Source organism: Bos javanicus, chromosome 1 (genome assembly GCF_032452875.1).
Source record: "Bos javanicus breed banteng chromosome 1, ARS-OSU_banteng_1.0, whole genome shotgun sequence".
Lineage (NCBI taxonomy): Eukaryota > Metazoa > Chordata > Mammalia > Artiodactyla > Bovidae > Bos > Bos javanicus.
Window position 1 is genome coordinate 145,520,337 of NC_083868.1, and position 23,331 is coordinate 145,543,667.

The 23,331-nt window shown below is 61.1% G+C and overlaps 1 protein-coding gene across 1 annotated transcript; it reads left to right on the forward strand.

The window, feature by feature from the left end:
* Positions 1-3,345: 3,345 nt before the first annotated feature.
* Positions 3,346-22,514, forward strand: COL6A1 (collagen type VI alpha 1 chain). The gene is made up of 35 exons (XM_061423887.1): positions 3,346-3,606; positions 4,099-4,228; positions 5,659-5,859; positions 6,804-6,963; positions 7,136-7,264; positions 7,371-7,391; positions 7,532-7,552; positions 7,631-7,675; positions 8,463-8,516; positions 9,043-9,087; positions 9,187-9,213; positions 9,383-9,409; positions 9,502-9,546; positions 9,866-9,919; positions 10,119-10,181; positions 10,944-11,006; positions 11,096-11,149; positions 11,233-11,268; positions 11,458-11,520; positions 12,131-12,193; positions 15,775-15,837; positions 16,549-16,611; positions 16,733-16,783; positions 16,904-16,939; positions 17,244-17,306; positions 17,504-17,569; positions 18,079-18,114; positions 18,620-18,656; positions 18,913-18,921; positions 19,143-19,276; positions 19,556-19,665; positions 19,815-19,998; positions 20,095-20,275; positions 20,978-21,007; positions 21,131-22,514. Exons 1-35 carry the CDS (start codon positions 3,510-3,512, stop codon positions 21,751-21,753), a joined length of 3,084 nt encoding a protein of 1,027 aa, XP_061279871.1. The 5' UTR covers positions 3,346-3,509; the 3' UTR covers positions 21,754-22,514.
* The last annotated feature ends 817 nt before the right edge of the window (positions 22,515-23,331 follow it).

Genomic DNA, 23,331 nt, shown 5'->3' on the forward strand with positions numbered 1-23,331 from the left:
AGGTTCTGGGGGATACATTGCCCATGGCAAGGCACACTGCCCGTCTCATCCTCTGTAGGTGTGAACTTGTTCTAACAGCCGAGGAGCAAAGACCTTGAGGCCTGATGGGTGTCCCCACGGCCCACGAAGCATGTCCACATTCCCCACCTGCCCAGGCCAGATGGTGCTTCATCCGTCTGGGAACATCACCCATCTGGGAGCATCACCCTTCTAGGGGGCATCACCCATCTGGAAGCATTACCCATCTGGGGGCATCACCCATCTGGGGGTGTCACCCATGGGGAGCATCACCCATCTTGGGGGCATCACCACTGATGCACCCGTGTGGAGACCGTAGTGGGAAGTGGTCTGCTCTGCTCTGCTCTCCCCCGCTGTAACCCTCTTACCCTCCATTCATAAAGGCCCTGAGCTGTTGCTCTGCTGTCCTTCCTGGGGGTGACTCTGTGTCTTTGGGGCCTGACCCCTGGCTGGGGCAAGCTGGTAACCCCCCCCACAAGATCCTGGAGAGGGTCCCAAGGCTGGGGGAATGTGCCCTGGGGGTCCTGGCCCAACCCGGGCCCTGACTGTGGCTGGAGGGGCTGCAGGAGGCCACCTCCATACTTGCTGCCTGAAAAGGGTGGGAAGAGAGGGGAAGGAAGACAGCTGAGGAGAAAAGAGGAGTATTAAGCTCAGATGGTAAAGAATCCACCTGCAATGCAGGAGACCACAGTTCAATTCCTGGGTTGGGAAGACCCCCTGGAGAAAGGATAGGCTACCCACTCCAGTATGCTTGGGCTTCCCTGGTGGCTCAGCTGGTAAAGAATCTGCCTGCAATGCGGGAGACCTGGGTTTGATCCCTGAACTGGGAAGATCCCCTGGAGAAGGGAAAGGCTACCCACTCCAGTATTCTGGCCTGGAGAATTCCATGGACTGTGTGATCCATGGGGTCACAAAGAGTTGGACACGACTGAGCAAAATCACTTCCCTAGAAAAAGGCCCTGTCCTGCCCTGAGCTGTGGTGAGAATGTCCGCAGGGTTGAGGGGGCGCTGTTGCTCCACGGAGGGGAGGGAGGGGGCGGGGAGGTCTGCCGCACCACCCCCCCCTCCACCCCCATCAGCGCGGCCTGGGCAGCAGGCCCTGCGGACGCCAGCCGTTTCCTCCCAGCTTCCACCCACTCCATGGTTGGGTTTTAACCCCGACGACCGCCCTGGTGGACTTCCTCTTGCCTCACAACTACTTTTGAAGGCTTCTGGTGACTCAGGGGTTGGGGAGGCGCAGGAGTCCATTTGGAGGCTCTCCCGGAGGGCTCCTGTCAGGGTCCGGAGCCCAGTGCTCCAGCCCCTCGGAGGCCCGAGACCAGGGAGTGAGTCGCGCGGCCTCCAGGCACCAAGGGGCACAGGACACTGCAGGCCACACCCTGTGTGACCTGTGCTTCCCTGAAGCAACCACCCAGTATGGGTGCGGGGCTCCTATCACCACCCTGCCGCTCCTGGGGACAGCCCTGTCCCCAAGCCTCCTGTCCCCAAGCCTCCTAGCCCCTCTCCAGGGCCTTGACTCCCGCCTTGGAGACCTCGGCCGCCCAAACGGGGTCACGGGGTGGTGGGGTGGATCCCTTCAAACCTGCAGGAGCCCTGCTACCTGCCCCACCCTGACCCCGGTCCTAGTGGATCTCGACCTGTCTGTCGCTCACCTCTCACGGATGCTGGATGCCAGGCGCAGTTCGGGGTGGGGGGGGGTGCTTGCATCCTTGGGGCTGAGTATGTCCCTGTAGCAACCCCCTCATGACACTGGAGGTGGGGGATTCTGGTGCTCCCACCAAGCAGCCTCCCTTGTGGTCCCCGTAGTGCTGTGGGGAAGGCCCACTCCCCCAAGGCTGCTCTCAGACTTCACATGAGTGACACCCCCACCCTGGGGAGGGGTCAGCAAGGCCCCTGGGGGAGCGAGAGGAAGAGACAGCGGCACCCAGCTGCCTGTCCTCTCTCTTCTCCACAAGTGGGGGACTGTAGAGCCCTGAGCCCCAAACTTCCTCCCTTACACCCTGGCAGACGGTCCCTCGGGGCCCCTGTGCTGTCTGCCCGGCTCCTGGGAGCCCTGCAGGATGGGGCAGGGGGCTGGCTGGGCCCTGGGGGTGGGGGTGTTGACGCTGCCAAGGCCGGTCCACCTTGTGTGTTCAGAACCACCCAGACTCACGGTTCCTGGTTTTGTACAATATGGTTCAATTTCTTCTCCAAACCTGCAAGAACCTAAGAGTTGCTATCTCTGCAGATAAAACAGCTCAGAGTTGGAGAGGCCATGGCAGGCAACAGCCTCGCATGAGGAGCTGAGGCTTTTTGTTTGACTTGGAAGCTGGGCGCTTGCGGCAGACCCTGAGGCACAAAGAGAAGTGCCCACAGCAGGGCTGGTGAGGCTCGGGGCAGGAGAAACCACCCTAGTCAGTCCACAAGCTTCAGAAAGTAGGTACGGGGAGACACTGGAAGAGACGCTACAGCAGTCACTGAGACGCACGGTTTCCAAAGTTCTCCAAACTTCTTACGGTTACACGATTTCTGCATGTCTTAAACTAAAAAACATTTCGGCTGATATCAGACCAGTGTTACCAGCGCCAGCTCTGGGAAAGATCTAGAATGTTCTCTGGGGCTGGGGTGGGTGTGGCCTCACCCAGAGCTCAACCCCAGCAGGCCCCAGAGTGGGGCCTTCACACCTGTCCTCAGAAGCAGGGCCTCGGCTCCTCACTGTGTCTCTGTCTACACACGCACTCCAGCTTCCCCAGTGGCTCAGCTGGTAAAGAACCTGTCTGCCAGTGCAGGAGACTCAGGAGACGTGGGTTGGATCCCTGGGTCAGGAAGATCCTCTGGAGAAGGAAGTGGCAACTCGCTCCAGTATCCTTGCCTGGAAAATCCCTCGGACAGAGGGCCTGGACCTATGGTGTCACAAAGAGTCGGACGCAACTGAGTACACGCACACACAAATGTATGTGTCGTTATTGTTCTGTGCTTCCTCAGAGTAAAAATGAAAGATCTTTTGTCAATATGTAAACCCTGAAGAGGTATTTATATGACAGCTCGAAAGTCAGACAGATCCACAGAGTTGAAACATTTAAACAAACAGCACCACTTTGTAGAAATTGGTTAGTGAGGGGGAGGTGAAGAGGCCGGTGGATCCCAGGCCAAGACTGGAAACGCCCAAAACATGTTTCAGGGAAATTCGTCTTGGGTTATGCACTCTTTTTCAGACTTCTTAAACTCAACATGAGAACCGTAAGCAAATAAAAGTCCTCATAAACCAGGGAGGTAAATCCTGCAGCGAGGGCTCCAGGGGGAGGGGAGAGGGAGTGACTCACCCAGAGCTGGGAGCGACGCCCCCCACCAGGCTCCTCCTCCACCCTCTCCTCCTTCCACCCCTCCCTCCCTCCTGGGCTGAAACTCCGGACGGGAGCAGACACGACTTCTCTCTGTGCGGCCAGCATCACGGTCACTGCAGCCCACCCTGCCCCCGGCCCTTGCTCCATGGTGACACGACGGCCAGTGACATGAGGCTGCCCCGCGCTCTGCTCCCCCTGCTGCTGCAGGCCTGCTGGGCCTCCGCGCAGGACGACCCCGTGGCCTCGAGGGCCATCGCCTTCCAAGGTGAGTGGACTTGCCGCGTCTGTTGGGTGAGGCCGGCCTGGACCAGACGCATCCGGTGTGAGGTCCAGGGGACCCCGGCCCCTGCCATGATGCTCAAGCATTTAGATGCGGCCCAGCTGGCGGGGGACCCTGGGGAGGAGGATGGGCCTCACCGGGTCTCAGCCCTTGTGCCCCCTGAGTGTCTGTCCTCAGCGAGCGCTGCACCCCCTCTGCCTCCATCATCAGCTCCTTCTGATTCCTTCCTTTGGTCAGTCAGGAAACGGTCACCTGGTCCTACCCACCCTCTCCTGAAGGTCAAGCCCCTCCCTGGTAGTTTTAAATTCAACTTGGAAACACAATGAGAAACGTCTCCTTGCTCTTTCAGGAGTGTCGGGGCCTGACTGGGTATAAGGGGGTGACTGGCTGGGGAAGTGGCCAGTGGGGCTGGGCGGGGGGGCTCCCCTGGGGAAGGGGGAGCGCAGGGCTGAGCCTCTCCTCCTGTCCCTGGCCCAGACTGCCCTGTGGACCTGTTCTTTGTGCTGGACACCTCCGAGAGTGTGGCCTTGAGGCTGAAGCCCTATGGGGCCCTGGTGGACAAGGTCAAGTCCTTCACCAAGCGCTTCATTGACAACCTGAACGACAGGTAGGACCTCGTCCTCCTCCTCCCGTCCACCATCCTCTCGGAGGGCGGGGGAGACAGGCTGGTGTCTCCCCTGCCACAGCCAGCAGGCAGAGCTGGCCCTCAGTGTCCCCATCTGAGAAGGGCAGTGTTGGCCAGGCCACTCGAGTCCCTTCCCCTGGGGCTGTGTGGTTCAGATGGGCTAGAAAAAGGCTGAGTTGAGATGGAGCCGGCTGTTTAGCCAGGAGAGCCAAGGGGGCAGTGCTACAGCCTGGACTCCCCAAACGCAGGGTTGCACAGCTCCCCTCCCCAACCCTGAGCCGGCTTGGGAAGCTGGCCTGAGGCCGTGTGGGTCTGCCTGGTACCTAGAGGGGGCGCCCCTCACCAGCCACCTGGACACTGACGGTTACCCAAGTAGACGGTCACAGCCCAAGTCCCAGACCCGAGGTCTCAGTGTGCCCCGTGTCCAGTGTCCTGGTTAGAGGGGCCCCAGCCTGGTGTTGGCTATGGGGGCAACATGCTCCATCCATCCATCCATCCACTCACACGTGGGGGAGCCCCTGGCAGCGGGTGTGGCCGAGGACGGGACACGCCTGCAAGGAGGCGGGGCCAGGCCAGGGGGCGGGCTAAGCTCAGAACCAGGTTCCACCCCATCTCCCCCACCCTCACAGGCCCCACCCCTCCTCCCACTCTGACCCACTGACCCGCTGACACAGGCCCCCAGCCTCCCACCCACCAGAAAGGCTGCAGGGAAGGAGGACCGTCTGCCCAATGCAGGGCACGGTGGGACCGAAACCCCAAACCTCCTGAAATGCCCGGGTTTATGAAGACCAGGGAGGGCCCAGGTGTGGACAAGTTTCGTAGAGCGGGCACGGGGCAGCCAGGTGACCCAGCATCCCACTCTGGGGGGCTTTGGCCCCGTACTTCATTCACTCCAATTGTGACATGGGGGCTCTTCCTGCCTTTGGGGCTGTTGGCGCCCCACGGAGGCCTCTGTCACCTGTCTGCTGATGGGCTGAAGGAGCCTGGCTACCGCCTGAGATCCTCGGCCAAAGTGACCAGGGCAGAGAAAAGAAGCCACTCAGATCCAGGGGTCCTATCCCCTCCCTCCCCCTGTGCCCTGTCACCGGCTCCACTGCTGTCTATGCAGGGTCTGTCCCCCACTCCATGGTCCTGGGATAGGGTCTTGGCTCACGGCTCCTCATCTGAGGCCCTGGAGATCAGGGGACGTGGTGGTCACTAGCTGGCTGGGCCCGCCCTCCTGGCCACCGCCGTCTCCCCACTATGTGCCCCCCGGCGCGGGGACCAGTGTCTCGGGGCTGCTCACGGGGCCACAGGCTCCTCCCTCTCGGCGTGAGAGAGGACCGGCCGTCTGTCCACCGGTGACCCCGCTGAGCAGGAGAGGAGAGCGGGCCGGGGTGTGGGGAGGCCCGCTCACCATCCCGGGCCCGCAGGTACTACCGCTGTGACCGCAACCTGGTGTGGAACGCGGGCGCGCTGCACTATAGTGACGAGGTGGAGATCATCCGCGGGCTCACGCGCATGCCCAGCGGCCGCGACGAGCTTAAGAGCAGCGTGGACGCCGTCAAGTACTTCGGAAAGGGCACCTATACCGACTGCGCCATCAAGAAGGGTCTGGAGGAGCTGCTCGTGGGGTCAGTGCCTGCCGCCCTGTGGCGCCCCGCGCCCCGCCCCCCGCCGCCGTAGCTCTGCCTGGGGAGCGCCCAGCGCTGCCTTGGTCGCTGCCCGCTGGCTGGCGGACTTTGGTGCCTGAGGTTCCCCAGAGCAGACCTAGTGCCCGAGGGGGTCATGCTGGTGGCCACCAACCAGCCTGCCCCCTCACTCTCTACCACTCTGTCCCTCCTCCAGCTATCCACTGTCTCCTCAACCACTGAAGGCAGAGGGGACCTGAAATGTGACCCCACAGAACTTTATTTTCTGTTTTAATATCCTTTCCTATGTTGCTGTTGAGTTGCTCAATAGTGTCCCACTCTACGACCCCATGGACTGCAGCACTGCCAGTCTCCTCTGTCCTTCACCATCTCCTGGAGCTTGCTCAAACTCATGTTCATTGAGTCAGTGATGCCATCCAACCATCTCATCCTCTGTCAACCCCTTCTACTCCTGCTCTCAACCTTTCCCAGGATCAGAGTCTTTTTCCAGTGAGTCAGCTCTTCGCATTAGGTGGCTAAAATATTGGAGCTTCAGCTTCAACATCAGTCCTTCCAATAAATATTCAGGTTTGATTTGATCAAATATTCAGACTGGTTTGATCTTGCAGTCCAAGGGACTCTCAAGAGTCTTCTCCAACACCACAGTTCAAAAGTATCAGTTCTTCAGTGCTCACCTTCTTTATGGTCCAACTCTTATCCCTTTCTGTAAGCCCACCTTGTGGCCAGATCAGCACAGAGAAACTGGAAACACTGCTCTGAGAGCCACCCTTGGGTCTGCAACTCCCTCTGGGGTCTCTAGCCCCCTGCCCCTCACCTCCAGCCTCGGGGTCTCACTGATGTGGTCCCAATGGGGCCCTGAGCTGTAAGGGTCAGCGGTGGCCTGAGGAGGCTGGGACAGGTGGCCTCACCTCCCCCACACCCTGCAGGGGCTCCCACCTAAAGGAGAACAAGTACTTGGTTGTGGTGACTGACGGGCACCCCCTGGAGGGCTACAAGGAGCCCTGCGGGGGCCTGGAGGATGCTGTGAACGAGGCCAAGCATCTGGGCATCAAAGTCTTCTCCGTGGCCATCACGCCCGACCACCTGGTGCGGCACCCCCCAGGGCCTGCAGTGGAGGGAGGGGGTCCCCAGGGACTACAATGGGAGAAGGGTACGGACATAGCCCGAGGGACTGGGCTCCGGGGGAGCAGAGGAGGGGAGGGCCCGGCGCTCCTACTGTCACTGACGTTCACCCTCGCTCTGGTTGCATCCACGGCAGGAGCCACGTCTGAGCATCATCGCCACGGACCACACGTACCGGCGCAACTTCACGGCGGCTGACTGGGGACAGAGCCGCGACGCCGAGGAAGTCATCAGCCAGACCATCGACACCATCACCGACATGATCGTGAGCGCCACCTGCAGGCCCGCCCCAGCACCCCACCGAGTCCAGGTGCCGGAAACCCTGTGCCCAGGAATGGAAGCTGATTTGACTTTTCTCTCTCACTTTTCAGAAAAATAATGTGGAGCAAGTGGTAAGCGCCTCCCCCCGCCCCCCGCCCCCCGGCCTGGCATCACCAGCGCCGTTCCTCCACCAGCAGCCTGAGCGCGGGCGGCCGGCGTGGCCGTGCCCACGCTTCCTGACATGTCCCTCTGTCCTCCTCCCGTCCTACAGTGCTGCTCCTTCGAGTGCCAGGTGAGTGTGGCCCTTGCCCACCCCAACCCCTGGGCCGCCCCAATGGTGCCCCCACTGACTTCTTTTTGTGTCTTGCAGCCTGCCAGAGGACCCCCCGGGCCTCGAGGCGACCCCGGGTACGAGGTAAGTGGCCACATCCTGCCGGTGCTTACCTTGATGGAGGGGGAAGCCTGGGAGAAATATCCTGCAGGTTAGTGCCAGGTCTAGGGGTGCAGCTGGACCTCAGGCAGCTGCCCTCAGCCCCACCGCCCATCTGCTGTGCTGAGCAGGTGTCCCAGCCATGGGAGAGGGTCTGGGCGTGATGACCTCACAGCCGATGTGGTGGCCATGGCTGCCGTGGCGTGGAGTCTGCCGCCCCAGCCTCCTTTCCGTGGTGGATGGCATGGCCTTCCTGGAGTGAGTGTCCCTGTGGCTCTGCTCCTGGAGGTGGGCCTGCCGTGGGATGGATGCAAACATGGGCCCGAGGCTGGACTGGAAAACAAAATTCGTTGCTAGTATTCACAACCCGGGAGCTCACTCATGAAACTCTATATTTCTGGCTTTTCCTGGAAAGTATCAAGTCCAGTGGCCATGGAGCCATGTGGCCAACCTCCCACAGGGGGCTTCCAGGCTGCATCCACCCTGCCCTCCCACCCAGCACGGCAGCAAGAACAGGCAGACAGAAAAGAGTCAGGGTCATTTTTGCTGGCCCCGGGCAGCCCCAGGGTTTGGCGGAGTGTGTGGCAGAGACCCTGGGCCTGGCCTCACACCCTGGACCACAGGAAAGGTGCCTGGAAACCACGTAGATGCTGGAGATGGGATGGAATAGCTTCATAGACTTTTTTTTGTTAGCAAGTAGGGTCTTCCTTTCGCCAGCTTTTTAGAAATAAATGGAATCTGTCCTCTGACCATGATCTGCTCTCTGTTCTAGGGAGAAAGAGGGAAGCCGGGGCTCCCAGGAGAGAAAGGAGAAGCTGGAGACCCTGTGAGTGCCGGGTACCTGACTGAGGGGTTGGGATGCTGAGCAGCCAGAGGCCAGGGAGCCAGACTGCGGAAACTTCCAGAAGGATGGCTGGTTTCATGAGCACCATGTGGCCTGATCCTCAGAGGACACGGCTCCTGTGGGTGATGAGGACTTGGGGGCACACGGCACAGCTGGCCCTCCAGCACCCCGACCCGGGCAGACCCCCACGCCCCTCAGCCGCCCCCCACAGGCCCACCTGCTCACAGAGGACAGGTGTCAGGGGTCGGCCAGCAGGTGGCCTCTGCTTCAGCCGTGGTGGTCTCCACCCCGGGGGGGCGCCCTGTGTCTCTCCCTCACTGGAGCTCCACTGAGAGTCCCCAGGAGTGGGGTTGGGCTTCCACAGCAGGGCGCTTCTTGGACACAGGTCAGTGGTCAGCCTGCCAGGTCTCTCCAGCTGACCAGGCCTGAGCAGGGTGGGGAGTGAGGGGGCTGGGTGGGGGTTTCCTGCTCCCAGGGATGTCTAACACTCCCCCCTCCTCTGCTGCAGGGAAGACCTGGGGACCTTGGACCCGTCGGCTACCAGGGCATGAAGGTGGGTCTCTCCTCCCCCACGAGGCCTTGCCCTGGGCCTTAGGGCATCAGGCCTCCAGCACCCCTCACAGCCCCTTCCTCTCCTCTGTTTGCTGTGTAGGGAGAAAAAGGGAGCCGAGGGGAGAAGGTGAGTGACCTGCGGCTTTGGGACGTGTCCCTGGGGCACGGAGTGGCCCCCTACTCTGGACAAGGACAATGCTGCCCATTCCCAGCATGGCGGGGCTGCAATGAGCTGGGGGTGCCTCACCCCACAATGGGGAGACCAATCCCCTCACCCTCCCTTTCTATCTCCACAGGGCTCCAGGGGACCCAAAGGCTACAAGGTGAGATGCTAGAGGGGCACAGCCGGTGGGGACACTGCCCTGTGGGGGTGCAGTCTGACCTTCGTCTGACCTTTGATTTTTTCACTTCTCAGGGCGAGAAGGGAAAGCGTGGCATGGACGGCGTGGATGGCATGAAGGTCACCCTGAGCTCGGGGAGGGTGGAGGCGGGGCACATATTTCGGGGAAGGGATGGTGGGCCAGGCTGGCTATCCTCTAGGAGGTGGGTGGGTAGGGGTCTCGTGGGTGGCCACCCTGGGCACCTCTGAGGTAGCATGGAAGGCAGGATTCGCGTTCTGCCTCTAATTAGAATCTGTTGCTGATTCCTGCCAAGCCTCAGGTCCAGTGGACCCTAAGCTACCCAGCCAAGCGTCTTCCACTGGGGGAACTTTCTTGGGAAATGGTGGATGAGCCAGAGCTGAGAGGCTTGATTCCCCAAACCCACCTTCCTCCTTGCAGGGGGAGACAGGGTTCCCTGGCCTGCCAGGCTGCAAGGGCTCGCCCGGATTCGATGTAAGTCACTTTCTCTCACCCACATCTTAAGGCTGTAAGCTCTCAGAAGTGAAAATTGCCTCAACCCTCCTGCCAACCATGCAAAGTCACGCATGCCTTGTGGCCTGGGGACCTGCCCTGCTGGCTTGTCCCTCACTGGCAAGTGGCTGCCAGTGGCTGCCGTTTCAGACTACGCTGTGACTCTGAGTCCTCTCTCCAGGGTATCCAAGGACCCCCCGGGCCCAAGGGTGACCCAGGTGCCTTCGGACTGAAAGGACAGAAGGTCAGTGACTCAAGCCCACAGAGGGTGGGCCCGGCTGGGGCTTCACGACCCGCCCGGCATCGAGGAGAAATTCCTTCTGGAAGCAGGTTCTCGGCTTTAGTGTGGGGGCCAGGCCCCACTGCCCTTCCCGGGCTGGCAGGGATGGGCATGGGAACCTCTGCCCAGGAGAGCACTGGGTGCCCAGCCTTGGGTGTGTCCCGCCCCCGTTGCACTTCCTGCACCTGCCCGTCAGTCCGAGGCCTCTCTGGGCACCTCGAGACCGTCCCTGCAGCCTGCAGCTCTCTGGTCAGCCCAGGATTGACCTGCTCACGTGAAATGTAAACTCAAGAATAAGCAGGGAGATACTCACACTGCAGCAGGCAGAGCAGTGAGGCCTGAGGATTCGCGTTCTTCCTCTAATTCGAATCTGTTGCTGATATTTCTCTGGGTTTTCAGCAACAGGAAGTACTGGAAAAGTTGGAGGAGTAACACGGATTCTGTCCCAAACGCATCCTAGCAACACGGATGTCCTGGAGTGTGGCTGAGGTCTGAGGGTGCCAGCCCCCAGCCTGGCGACCCCAGGCTTCTGCTCCCGAGGGCCTGGCTGGCCCCTGCCATGGGCAGTGTCTGAACCTGGGAAGAGGGTTTGGTGCAGAGATGTGGGTGGCTAGGGTCGTCAGGGACCGCAGCCTGAAGCCTGGGTGAGGGGGGCCAGCGTGGGCCCATGGGCCCCCAGGACAGCCAGGCACGGCCTCCTGAAGGCTGACCCTCAGGTCTTTCCAGGGTGAGCCCGGAGCAGACGGGGAGCCTGGGAGGCCCGGGAGCACGGGGCCGCCTGGAGATGAGGTGAGCGTGCACATTTCCCTGATGAGTGGGGGTGCCCGTGCCTGGGAGGCCGCAGGGTCGGAGGAGACAGTCTGTGCTGTCATTCTCAGGGTGAGCCTGGAGAGCCCGGTCCCCCGGGAGAGAAGGGAGAAGCCGGCGATGAGGTAGGAGCCCTCCCGCCCGTGACACCCCAGACTCAGCAGAGATCCTGCTGCTGACGAACTCATGTCGATTCCTCTTACTCCAGGGAAATGCAGGACCAGACGGAGCCCCCGGAGAGAGGGTGAGCGGGTGCTCTGAGCCTCACCAGTCAGTAGCCGGTGTGACTGGTGTGGCCCACGTGGCCCCAGGTGGACAGGGCAGGGCATGAGATGGAGAAACCACACATCCTGGCATCTGCTGGGGGGACAGCCCCGAGCCCAGGCCCCGGGCTCCCACCCCACACCTCACCGCCTCTGCTCCCTCCACACAGGGTGGCCCTGGGGAAAGAGGACCTCGAGGGACCCCAGGTGCACGGGGCCCTAGAGGAGACCCGGTGAGTCACTGTCCCCAAGCTGGGACCCCCATGCCCTCGGCGGGTAGGGGGGCAGAGACCGGGCCAGACTGGGGTCACGCCATCAGAATCAAGGACAGGCCACCGTGATCCTCTGGCCCTGAGATGTGGGTGACCCACACCCTGGACTCCCATGTCCCAAAGATCCCCCTCTCCCGCCCACTGCCTGTGTGGGACCTCGTCCCCCAGGCCCCAAGCTGCAGAGAAAGGTCAGCAACAGATTCGAATTAGAGGCAGAACGCGAATCCTTAGGCCTCCCTGCTCCGCCCACCATGGCGTCAGCATCGCCTTGCTTGTTCTTGAGTTTACATTTCACAGAAAGGAGTGTAGCCAGCGCCACCCCCAACCCCTGCCTGGGGTGGTAGGGGTGGAAATGAGCTGCCTCCAGGCCTTGGCAGGGGTATCGGCCCCTCATCATGGCCCCTTGAAAACACGAGTCCCCTGATGGCCAAGCACGTGCCACGTTGGAGGACAGGGGTGAGAAGGAAGCGAGGCCACGCGCAGCGGATGACAGAAGCTGCTGGGCCTCAGCCGGTGGCCCCCAGGGCAGCCATCCTCCTCCGTCTCCTCCTCAGTGGCTTTTCCTCCCCAGGGTGAAGCTGGACCCCAAGGTGACCAGGGACGAGAAGGCCCCGTCGGTGTCCCCGGTGACCCGGTAGGAAGCCTGGCTGGCGGTGGTGGCGGGGGCAGGGCGTGGTGCTGCCAGATGGGAGCAGCTCACAGATGCAGGGGGAGGTCTCTTCACTGCACACCCAGGTGCTTCCTTGTGGGGGTGTGGCCTGGAGACCTGGGGTGTCTGGGGTTGGGGGGACGGCGGCCAGGGGGCTGGTACGGATTGGCAAGGTGGACCAGTGCTCACAGGGGGAGCCCTGTCCCTGGGTGGGCACTGCCAGGACACAGCCCTGAGCAAAGACCCCCCATGCTGCCCCCCACACTGCCCTCAGAGTGGGGAGGGTGCCCTGGTGTGGCTAGTGCTAGAAGAGATCAGTGAGGGTGGAAGCCGGGCAGTGAGCCATCAAGACCAGTGGGGGCGGGGCTGGCAGCAGCAGAGGCGTGCTGGAGCCTGGGCCCTGGGGACCCCTCCAGCCTGGGGAGACGGGCGAGGCCTCAGAGGACTGAGCCGAGACAGGCACCATACCGGAGATGAACTGTGTAAACCTCCCTCGGGGTTTGGAGCCCCAGGGGTGAGATGCTGGCAGGAAGTTGACTTGGGAGTGTCAGTCCAAGGAACATTCCAGAATTCCTGGGCGTGACCTTCTAGAGGCCATGCTAGGGGAGGGGAAGACAGTGGAGGCCTGAGGAAGCAGTGGGCTGGGTGGAGGAGCAGTCGGGGAATAGGCTGGAAGCTATGAGCAGCTGGATGGGAGAGCTGAGACTACTCCCCCAGGGAGCATCGGGCCCGACGGCTCCCCACCTCTTACTGGTACTCTCAGCCCATCTTCTCCAGACCCTGACTGGGTCCTGCCACAGGGTCTGGTTTGCAAGAGGAGGGCATGTGGGGTGACAGAATGCACACGGAGGCGAGGCAGGTTGGGATGGGCTGTCACCACTGAGCAGGCGTTGGCCAGAGGGACAAGGCAGGAGCCTGGCTGTGGGGTTTGTCGAAGCTGCCACACCACATTGATGGGTGGTCTTGGCCAGGCCATGCTGGGGCTCTGGTGGTGTCCTGGCACTCCTGGTGGCCAGTGGGTCCTGGAAGAGGTCTGCAGAACCCACTCGAGCTCCAGCCCGCCCTGGAGAAGCACTTGAAGGGGAGCACACAGCCTGGTGCCACCCTCATGGGGCAGGCATGCTGGCAGTTCAGTGGGGAGACAGACCATATGCACGTGAACACATAGCAAATGGACCAACGTGCGTGGTGAAGATGCACGGCAGGGGAGCTGGGTCCTGCGAGGCCCCGGACTCCACCCACCACCTCCCGTGGGGTGAGGGCTGCCCGCGGGACCCACAAGCCCCTGAGGGCCCCTGAGATGCAGGCTGCAGCCGGGGCTGGATACACTTGGCCTGCGATGGGGCCTCTTTTTTGGCGTCCTTGGAAGGGTCTGCTTCCTGCCCCCATCATTCGCATGGACTGTGTGTAGATTGTCTGCAGTATTTTGCTTTACAGAAAAATACTGTCAAAAATATCAACATCCATCTGTTGTTCAGTCAGGTCATCCATCCATCCATCCATGTGTTTATCCATCTTTATCTGTCTATCCACCCATCACCTGTGTACATGTGTCCTTTCAGTTTGGTCGCTCGGTCGTGTCTGACTCTTTGCAACCACATGGACTGCAGCACACCAGGCTTCCCTGTCCATCACCAACTCCCGGAGCTTTCTCAAACTCATATCCATCGAGTGGGTGATGCCATCCAACCATCTCATCCTCTGTCATCCCCTTCTCCATCTGTCTAGTCATCTGTCATATATCCATGGATGTATGTATCCATCCATCCATCTATCTGCCCACCCACTTGCTTGTCCATCCATCCCGAAGAACTTTCAAGGCAATATCCAGAACGTAAATTCTTAGCAGCAAAATGTCTTAGCCCCAATGTTGTGTGTATGAGTTGACATTTGCCAAATAATCCTACCTACCTGCCCATCTGGCCCCCACTCACACTCCCCCAAGAGTGTAAAACAAGCTGCACACACACCTCTGCCAACATGAGCTGTGATGAGACCAGGGCTCCGCACATTTACTCGTCTCCCGGTTTGACTGTTGGTGTGTGTGTGGGCTGAGTGTGGTTTCTGCTGGGCTGTTCATGCAGGTGATCACTTCCCGCCAGGGTCTGTGTTCTCCGCGGTGGTGGGGGATGGGGGGCTGCCCCACTGGTGCAGACATTGTTCTCATCTGTCCTGAGCTTGTCTGGGTTCCCTTGCAGTTGAGGTTGTCCTGCTTGTGAACAAAGGTTTACAGATGCACTCACCCCTTTCAGTGTGGTTTTGCTCACCTCTGATTTGTCAGGAATGTAGACTTCAGCAGTGGAAGAGGGGTGGGCTTGCCCTGCGTGGCTTTTTCAGTGAACAGCCAGCCCGTTGTCACAATGCACACAAGTGCAGTCTGTGTCAATGATTGAAATGCAGTTCCATCAGGTTTAAAGCCCCTCATCTCTATGTGTCTCTTTCTGGAAAGACTGTCACCCGCCCCCGCCCCTGCTCTTTCCGTGTCCACCCCGTTCCGACAACTGACTCCTGTGGCCTCAGGCTGAGCAGGCCCTGTTGCCAGGCCACCTCCCAGGCCCTGGCCTTTCCTGGATGGTAACTGAGGAGCCATGACCGCTCCTGGCCAGTGGTGCTGACACATTCTGCCCAGGTTCTTCCTGTGGCACTATCGGGAAGTCATCCAAACTCTAAAGGCACAAAACGCTGGAAGCGGGACCCGGCGTGGGGTCCTGGGTGCATCCCAGCCACGTTAGTTTTCAGAGTAATTGGTCGCCACAATAAAAGGAAGCTGCCGAGAGTGCGGGGCAAAGGGAGGCCCCTCCTAGGCCGCAGGAACCCTGGACACTGCTGGGAATGGCTGCCTCCTTCGGGAGGGGGCCCTGTGTCCCCCCAGCCTGTGACCAACTGGGAATGGTGCCCCCTGGACCAGTGGCTCCCAACCCAGGTGGCACTTGGTCACCTGCACGTTCAACTTCTCGGCCCCCAGGTCTTCTGCTTCTGAACTCAGCTCCATTCTCCTGACCCTGTCAGGGATCCCACAAGCCCCTCCTGATTCCAGACCCAACAGGAGGTTGGCTCAGACACCAGGGTCCATGCAGAAGGTCCTGGGAAATATGTTTTCCCAAATCGCAAGAAAAGGCCACTGAGAAACTGAGGATAGGGTCCTGTTCTCCTGTTATGCACCCGGCCACCAGGCCTCGCCCACCCCGTGTCCCCCACAGTGGGTGCCCCCATCCCCCCGCAGTGGGTGCCCTGCATTCCTCCGAGGTGGGCATCCCCGTCCCCCCGCAGTGGGCGCCCCAGGAACTCCACCCAGTTTGGTGTTTCCGTGTCTCAGGTGGTTCCTTGAGTTCCCAGGATGCACCACTGGGGACCAGGAGGCATCACCGCACAGGGCCACTCCCATCCCTTTCCTATCCCAAGATAGGTCAGGGATCTGTGGAGTCCTTCGGGGACCAAGAGCCTGGACGAGAAAGCAGGCGATGGTCCCCAGGGAGCGGCAGGATGGAGCAGCCAGCAAGGGTTGGGTGTGGGGCTGGGGGCCACTGGGTCAGAAGGGGCCCATCGGGTGTGTCCTCCCTCTGCAGGGCGAGGCTGGCCCCATTGGGCCGAAAGGATACCGAGGTGATGAGGGACCCCCTGGGACCGAGGTGAGTAGCCCTCCCTGCCGCTGTCCCAGGAGGGACTAGCCTGACCCCTGTCCCCTCCTCCCCCAACCCAGACTTCTTTGGGAGAACCCCCTGGGCTCCTACACATAAATGTTTCATTTCACTTCATGGAATGTGTGACTCTGACGACATTTAGAAAATGCAGAAAAATATTAGAAAGAAAGAGAATTGAAATCTAACCCCCCCTCGCCCCCACCTAGAGAGAAACAGCATCAACAGTTTGACTTATTTTTTTCCAAATTCCTTTTTTTCTTTCTTTGCGTGTTATGCCTTATGAATTTGACTTGAGAAGATTTTTTGTTGTTTTTCTCATTATGAACTTAGACCTTAACGATTTTTCAACTTTGCTGACATTCTGGTGCTGGCCACGCCTGTGGTGTGTCTGCTGGCTCCTCCACCCACTGTGGTTGGGCTCTTGGGTGTGAATCCCCCAGTGACCCCATGGGTCCCTGTCCCTGTTCTGGTCACCTCCTTCTTGGGTCACTCCCTGGGTGGACATGGGGCAGGTGTAGCCTCTAAGGCCCAAAGGTGTCATGGCCTCCAGGATTCCAGGTTTAAAAGCCTTTCTTTGAGTAATCTATGTGCTGCATGAAAACATGTTAACTTATTTAATTCTCTTTCCTCCAGGAGGCCTCGTGCCTCTGAGCCTGTGTGGCTTGCTACCCAGAGTCCACTTCATTTTCTCCTCCTTAGGGCCCCAAAGGAGCTCCGGGGCCTGCAGGCCCCCCCGGAGACCCCGGGCTGATGGGTGAGAGGGTGAGTGATACAGGGCAAAGGGTACATCCTGGGCGGGAGATTGCCTGGGGCCCAGAATCTGAAAGCAGCCGGCCTGGGCGAGTCCAGGACTGCAGTGGCTGGACTCTGTCTGCTCTCCCAGGGTGAAGACGGCCCCCCCGGGAATGGCACCGAAGGCTTCCCCGGCTTTCCTGTGAGTACCCAGAGTCCTGCCTGATGCCCCCTTAAGCCAGTGGGGCACATGGCTCTCTGGCTGGGGCTGCCCCTCTGGTGTGACAGGTATGACTGATGTGACTTTCCCACCTCCCCCCAGGGCTATCCAGGCAGCAGAGGTCCTCCTGGGATAAACGTGAGTACGCACCATCTGCTCTGCTGGCCGTGGGAGGTGCACACAGGCACACACGCACGTGCAAGCACATTGCTCCTACACCTGAGCAAACGCGTGAAGACGCACACAGCCCTGCTCATCGCCAAGGCTCCGCCCGCATCGTGTCTCCTTAGGCCCTGCTCAGCCCCTGGTCCCCTGCTGCCTGACACTCCCCTCGGGATCTGTTCTCTCCATGGCCCGCCCCAGAGGCCTGCCCCCAGAGCCGCAGCACCCACCCCAGCCCTGGGCCGGCTCCCCCTAACTATGTGCTCTCCGTCACCTGCAGGGCACCAAAGGCTACCCTGGCCTCAAGGGGGACGAGGGAGAAGCCGGGGACCCCGGAGAGGACGTGAGTGCAAAGCCCACCGCATTTGGCGACATCCTCAGTCAACCTCGGCCTCGAGGGCCCAGAGCCCACAGACCATAGGGGAACGTGGCTCCGAGGGTGGCTGAGCCTTTTGGGGGTCAAGGGGGTGGTGGCCAGGCTCATAGCAGTTGGTCTGGCCATGCGTGGCAAGCCTACAACACTGCACTGTGTCTTTCCAGAATAATGACATTGCTCCACGAGGCGCCAAAGGAGCAAAGGGCTACCGAGGTCCTGAAGGCCCCCAGGTGGGTCCATGGGCGGGCAGGCGCCCTCCCTGAGGCTGTGGAGTCTGGGGTGGTGGGAACCTGGGAGCAAGGCTCTAGAGATGGGCTTCAGGAGGATTAGGGGGACATGCAGTTTCAGGGTCTGGGGGACTGAGCATGAAGGGGTGGGAAGAAGGGGAGGCAGGTCTCCAGGCAAGCTGTGACAGGCATGGCAGGGCCTCAGGTGGTACCTGGGTGAGGCCGGGCACCTTGCCCATCAAGGTGGCGCCGTTAGACCCGCCGGGACACTCTTCCGCGGTGGGGTGAGCTCCCACTGACCTCCAGGAAAGGACAGTCGGACAGTGGTCACCAGGTGGACGACAGTAGCAGGTTCCCCAGCCTTCAAGGTGCAGAAGCCTCGGCTCCCCCTAGGGCTGGGGGACCCTGCATGAAGGGGATCAGCCAAGGGCTCCTGTCAGATCTGCGGCCCAGGAATCAGCATGGCCCCAGCGTCCACCCTGACAATCCTTCTCCCATCCTTTCTCTGACAGGGACCCCCAGGACACGTGGGACCACCGGGGCCAGATGTAAGTATTGTGAATATCCTTGGGGACTGACCACTCTGGCCAAGGCTCCTGTGGGGGTGGGGAGCCTGACGGCAGCAGAGATCACAAGATGGCCACAGGGAGACATGTGGAGGCCATGGGGGACACATGGAGGCCACAGCTAACACAAGGGCCGTGGGGGCATGGAACAGTCACAGTGGGGATGTGTGCTGGTCGTAAGGGAACATACAAAGCCATGAGGGGGACACGTGATGGCCACAGTGAGACACCTGTGGCCACACATCAGAGGCCACATCAGGTGTCCATGCCCCGCAGGCAGGGGCCTCACAGGTAGAGCAGGGCACGCCCTGGGAAGGGGGACACCCTGCCCAGCCCAGCCCCTCTGTGGTCCCAGCTGGAGTCCCAGGGGAGGGGGACCTGGAGGGCTGGCCTCACCCCCTGAGCCCTGGGAAGCCTCTCACTCCCCAGGGAGGGCCACAGGAGAACCAATTCCATCTCCTGGGAGTATCTCTTCCCTCACCCCCAGGAATGTGAGATTTTGGACATCATCATGAAAATGTGCTGTGAGTGTCTCCCCCTTGATACCTACCCTGATGAGAAAGAACGTCCTGCCATATGCTGACTGGGGGTGCGGGCAGGCAGGAGGGCAGACATGGGCCCCTCCTGAGAGGAAGTTGGGGGGAGGTGGGGAGGGGAGCCTGGCTGGGGGTTGAGTCTCAACGCCTGGTTCTCCCATGAGAAAGTCAGGAGGGGTGCAGGGGGAGCTGGCTGGAGGGTTAGTCTTGACACCATATGATCGCCTTTTTCTTCTCTTCCCAGCTTGCTGTGGTGAGTCTGACTCTTCACCTGGGGGGTGGACTCACCTCCCCTCCCCTGGATTGGCCCTGGGTGCTGGCCTGCCAGTCTTCCCCTGGTCATTCACACAACCAGGGATGGGGGGACCGGAGTTCTCTCCATGACCCCAGTCCTTGAGCGCCCACCCCTCTCTGCCCTGCTTTGGAGGGGTCCTGGGAGGGGCTCCGAGGCTTACTGCACCCTGCTGCCTGCAGAGTGCAAGTGCGGGCCCATCGACATCCTCTTCGTGCTGGACAGCTCCGAGAGCATCGGCCTACAGAACTTCGAGATCGCCAAGGACTTCATCGTTAAGGTCATTGACCGGCTGAGCAAGGATGAGCTGGTCAAGGTGAGGCGGACACCCTGGCCTCGTTTGGGGATGAAGTTTCCCAGGGAGGCAGGGGTCTGTCCTGACACCAGAGTGGAAGGGCCGGGTGCCGCGAGAGAGATGCATTGTTTCTCAAAAGCCAAAGCCTCCAGCCCAGCAGAGCACAAGAGCAAGCTGGGGGCCTGGGGGCCAGTCCAACCCGGGATGGGAGTGGGTGGAGGCGCGACCTGAGCAGGGAGAAGCACCAGCACCCCGTGGATCCCTGGGGGTGCTCCTCATGGTGGCGGCTCTCTCGAGCAGTTTGAGCCTGGGCAGTCGCATGCGGGCGTGGTGCAGTACAGCCACAACCAGATGCAGGAGCACGTGGACCTGAGGGACCCCAACATCAGGAATGCCCAGGATCTCAAGGAGTGAGTGTGGCTGCTTGGTGCCTGCACACGCATCGTAGCCCAAGGCCCACTTGGGCCCTGACCCCTGACCCTGGCCCTGCTCTGGCCCTGACCCCTACCCTGGCCCCCGGACTCCTGGTTCCCACCCTAATGGTACTGTGGCCCTGCAGGGCCATCAAGAAGCTGCAGTGGATGGGCGGCGGCACCTTCACGGGCGAGGCCCTGCAGTACACCCGGAGCCGGCTGCTGCCACCCACTCCGAACAACCGCATTGCCCTGGTCATCACCGATGGCCGCTCAGACACCCAGAGGGACACCACCCCACTCAGCGTGCTCTGCGGCCCTGACATCCAGGTGGGGCGGCCTCCATACCACACTGTTGCCCTCACGCCCAAGGGCCCTGGGGACTGTCCCCACCAAGGGCCACACCAACACTGTCCCCCTCCCCAGGTGGTCTCCGTGGGCATCAAGGATGTCTTTGGCTTGGCCGCGGGCTCCGACCAGCTCAACGTCATCTCCTGCCAAGGCCTGGCACCCCAGGGACGGCCGGGCATCTCACTGGTCAAGGAAAACTACGCCGAGCTTCTGGACGATGGCTTCCTGAAGAACATCACTGCCCAGATCTGCATAGGTGAGTGTGGCAGGCGGGCCCCGTAGCTCTGCTCTTCGCTTGCTGTGACCTCCGGCTGTGGCAGCAGATGCCCATGGCCAGCAGCGTGTCCACTCCCACTGAGCTGCTCCCCGTTCTTACAGGCTGTGGCCTGACTCCCTTGTGGCTCGGCATCCACACAGGTGTTCCCCGGGTGTGGGCTGTACCGTGGCCTCCCACTGCACACGTGTGCACTGGGGTCTGAGGTTTGGTGCACCCAAATGTGTAGGCAGTGGTGGGCCTTGGAGCCTGAGACCCCTCAGAGGGTCCCACGTAAGGGACACACTTGTCACGTCCATCTGGGCTTGGCCCAGGATCAGAGCTGAGTCCACACTGCAGCTGCTGGTCAGCAACTAGAGAGTGCTTCAGGCTCAGACTCAGGGCCCCGACTGGCACAGTGGAGTCAGCGTTATCTGGGGCCTGTGGCATGGGGCCTGTGCTGTAGAGCACCCTTCCTCTGCCCTGAGCTTGGTTTCCCTGCTCTTGGAAGGGCTGGCGCCTGGAGGACCTTCTGTCACTCAAAGGTCCCCCTCTGGAATAAGGGACACCCCTCCTGTTGGGTGGAGACAGTGGTGGCTGTGCCTCTGCCCCAGAAGTGCCAGGCGTCCTCTTGCTGGGGGGTTACAGGAGGAACAGCAGTCCCTGTGATCGCTGGGTCATGCTGTGGGGTTTTCTCTTTTACAGACAAGAAATGTCCAGATTACAGCTGCCCAAGTGAGTACTGGGGGGTGGATGGGGCGCTCGCGGGGAGCGCTGGGTAAGAAGGGTCTGGGGGCCGTAGGGAGCGGGGCAGGCCCCAGGGCCTGCGGTGCACGCTCACAGCTGCTCCGCCCGCAGTCACCTTCTCCTCCCCGGCCGACATCACCATCCTCCTGGACGGCTCCGCCAGCGTGGGCAGCCACAACTTTGACATCACCAAACGCTTTGCCAAGCGGCTGGCAGAGCGCTTCCTGACAGCGAGCCGGACAGACCCGAGCCAGGACGTGCGCGTGGCAGTGGTGCAGTACAGCGGCACGGGGCAGCAGCGGCCGGAGCGCGCGGCCCTGCAGTTCCTGCAGAACTACACCGTGCTGGCCAACACCGTGGACTCCATGGACTTCTTCAATGACGCCACCGACGTCATGGACGCCCTGGGCTACGTGACCCGCTTCTACCGCGAGGCCTCGTCCAACGCCGCCAAGAAGAGGCTGCTGCTCTTCTCGGATGGCAACTCGCAAGGCGCCACGCCGGCCGCCATCGAGAAGGCGGTGCAGGAGGCCCAGCGGGCGGGCGTGGAGATCTTCGCGGTGGTGGTGGGCCGCCAGGTGAACGAGCCCCACGTGCGTGTCCTGGTCACCGGCAAGGCGGCTGAGTATGACGTGGTCTTCGGCGAGCGCCACCTGTTCCGCGTGCCCAGTTACCAGGCGCTGCTGCGGGGCGTCTTCTACCAGACGGTGTCCAGGAAGGTGGCGCTGGACTAGTGGCCTGGCCCCTGCCACCGAGACAGATGCAAGAGGGGACCCAACGTTCCTGACCAACCCGACTAGCTAGGATTTTTTAAAGGGAAAGCTTGAAAAGCCGTGATTCGATGCTCTATGCTTTGCCCACCCGCCCAGAGCAGAGTGTCGGTGCTGGGGATCTGCCGGCCCCCTCCTGCTGCCTGCCTGAACCTGCACCTGAAGTGCCCTCCTCTTGCTGCCTGTCCACGTCCCCTCATCCCAGTCGGAGCCCTGGCACCTGGTTCTCTGTCCTTTCTGGGGTCAGCTGTCACTGCCTTCCCTCCCCACCACCCCCCCGCCACCACCACCCAGAGCTTGACTTCCCTCCGATCCTAGAGTCCTTCAGGAAACTCTCGCTCACCCCAAAGTCAGGTCTCCCAGGGAACTCACACAGGAGCGTGATCCCTGGTGAGCTGACCCCCCTCACGAGGCTCTTGTCACTCACACCTGCCAGCAGAAACCACGACTCCTCCTTGATGGCAAAGCCCAGACTGCAAACCCCAGAGCAGAGGTGCTATCCTGCCCCACCCCACCCCAGGACTGGAGGCCTGGCCGCAGCCCCTGGGGCCCAGTGAGGCGTTTCATCAGAAACAAGCCGAAGCCCTTTTTCCTCAAGGAAGTGATTTGATTCTACATTTCATTGAAGATTTTCTTGGTTCTTTAGTTTTACTTTTACTCCTTTCTGTGTTTTTTCTCAACCGTGTTCATGTGGGCGACTTTTCCAAATAAAGGTTTTCACTCTCCTTTCTGTGGTCGTCGTTCCGAGGAGTTAAACCCACATTGTGCTTGCCCTTTGCAGCGACAGGAGGACTCGGGCTGAAGCGTCCAGGGCCCTGAGAGGTGCCTCCACGGCCAGGCGCCATCCATCCACACCCCTCTTCTAGGTCTGGAGGAAAATCGGGAGCTTGAAGGCCGTCCCCTGTACTTGGGGAGGAGCTGGGAGAACAAGCCTGACACCCTGACTGTAGAATCGGAAGCAGTGGGGGCCGCTGGGAGATAAGTCCCACCAGATGGCCAGCATTCCAGCCCCAAAACCACCCCAGGATGTCTGCAGGGGCTGGGCAATCCAGCCTGGATTCAGAGCAGACTGCAGAGAGGCCCCACCCCGCACCCCGCAGCCCCCACCCCTGTCTTCAGGAGAAGCCCCCCATCTGAGGAAGGGTTAAGGCAGGTAGAGGGCTGTGGGGGGAGGAAAGGGGAGAGATGTGGCGTGGGCTGCAGCTGAAGAAAGAGGATGGAGTTTGGGCAGGAGTCGCCCAGGGGCCTCCACATGGGCATGGTGGGAGTGGGGAAGGGACCCTGGAGAGCATCCTCAGGCGGGGCCCCTGGGGGTGATGGCGCCTGCCCAACACCACACAAGATGGGGCCATGAGAGCAGAACACCAGGCAATGGGGGTCCTGACTCTGGGGGAGCAGCACCCCTGTGGAATGGGGAGAGTCAGGGATCTCCCAGGGGCTCGACCCTGACCAAGGCCACACTCAGCAACGTGGGAACCTGACCGCTGCTGGCGGTAAGGGTCCACCACTCTCTGTCACCAGGAGGAGCCCTGGTTTGAAGGG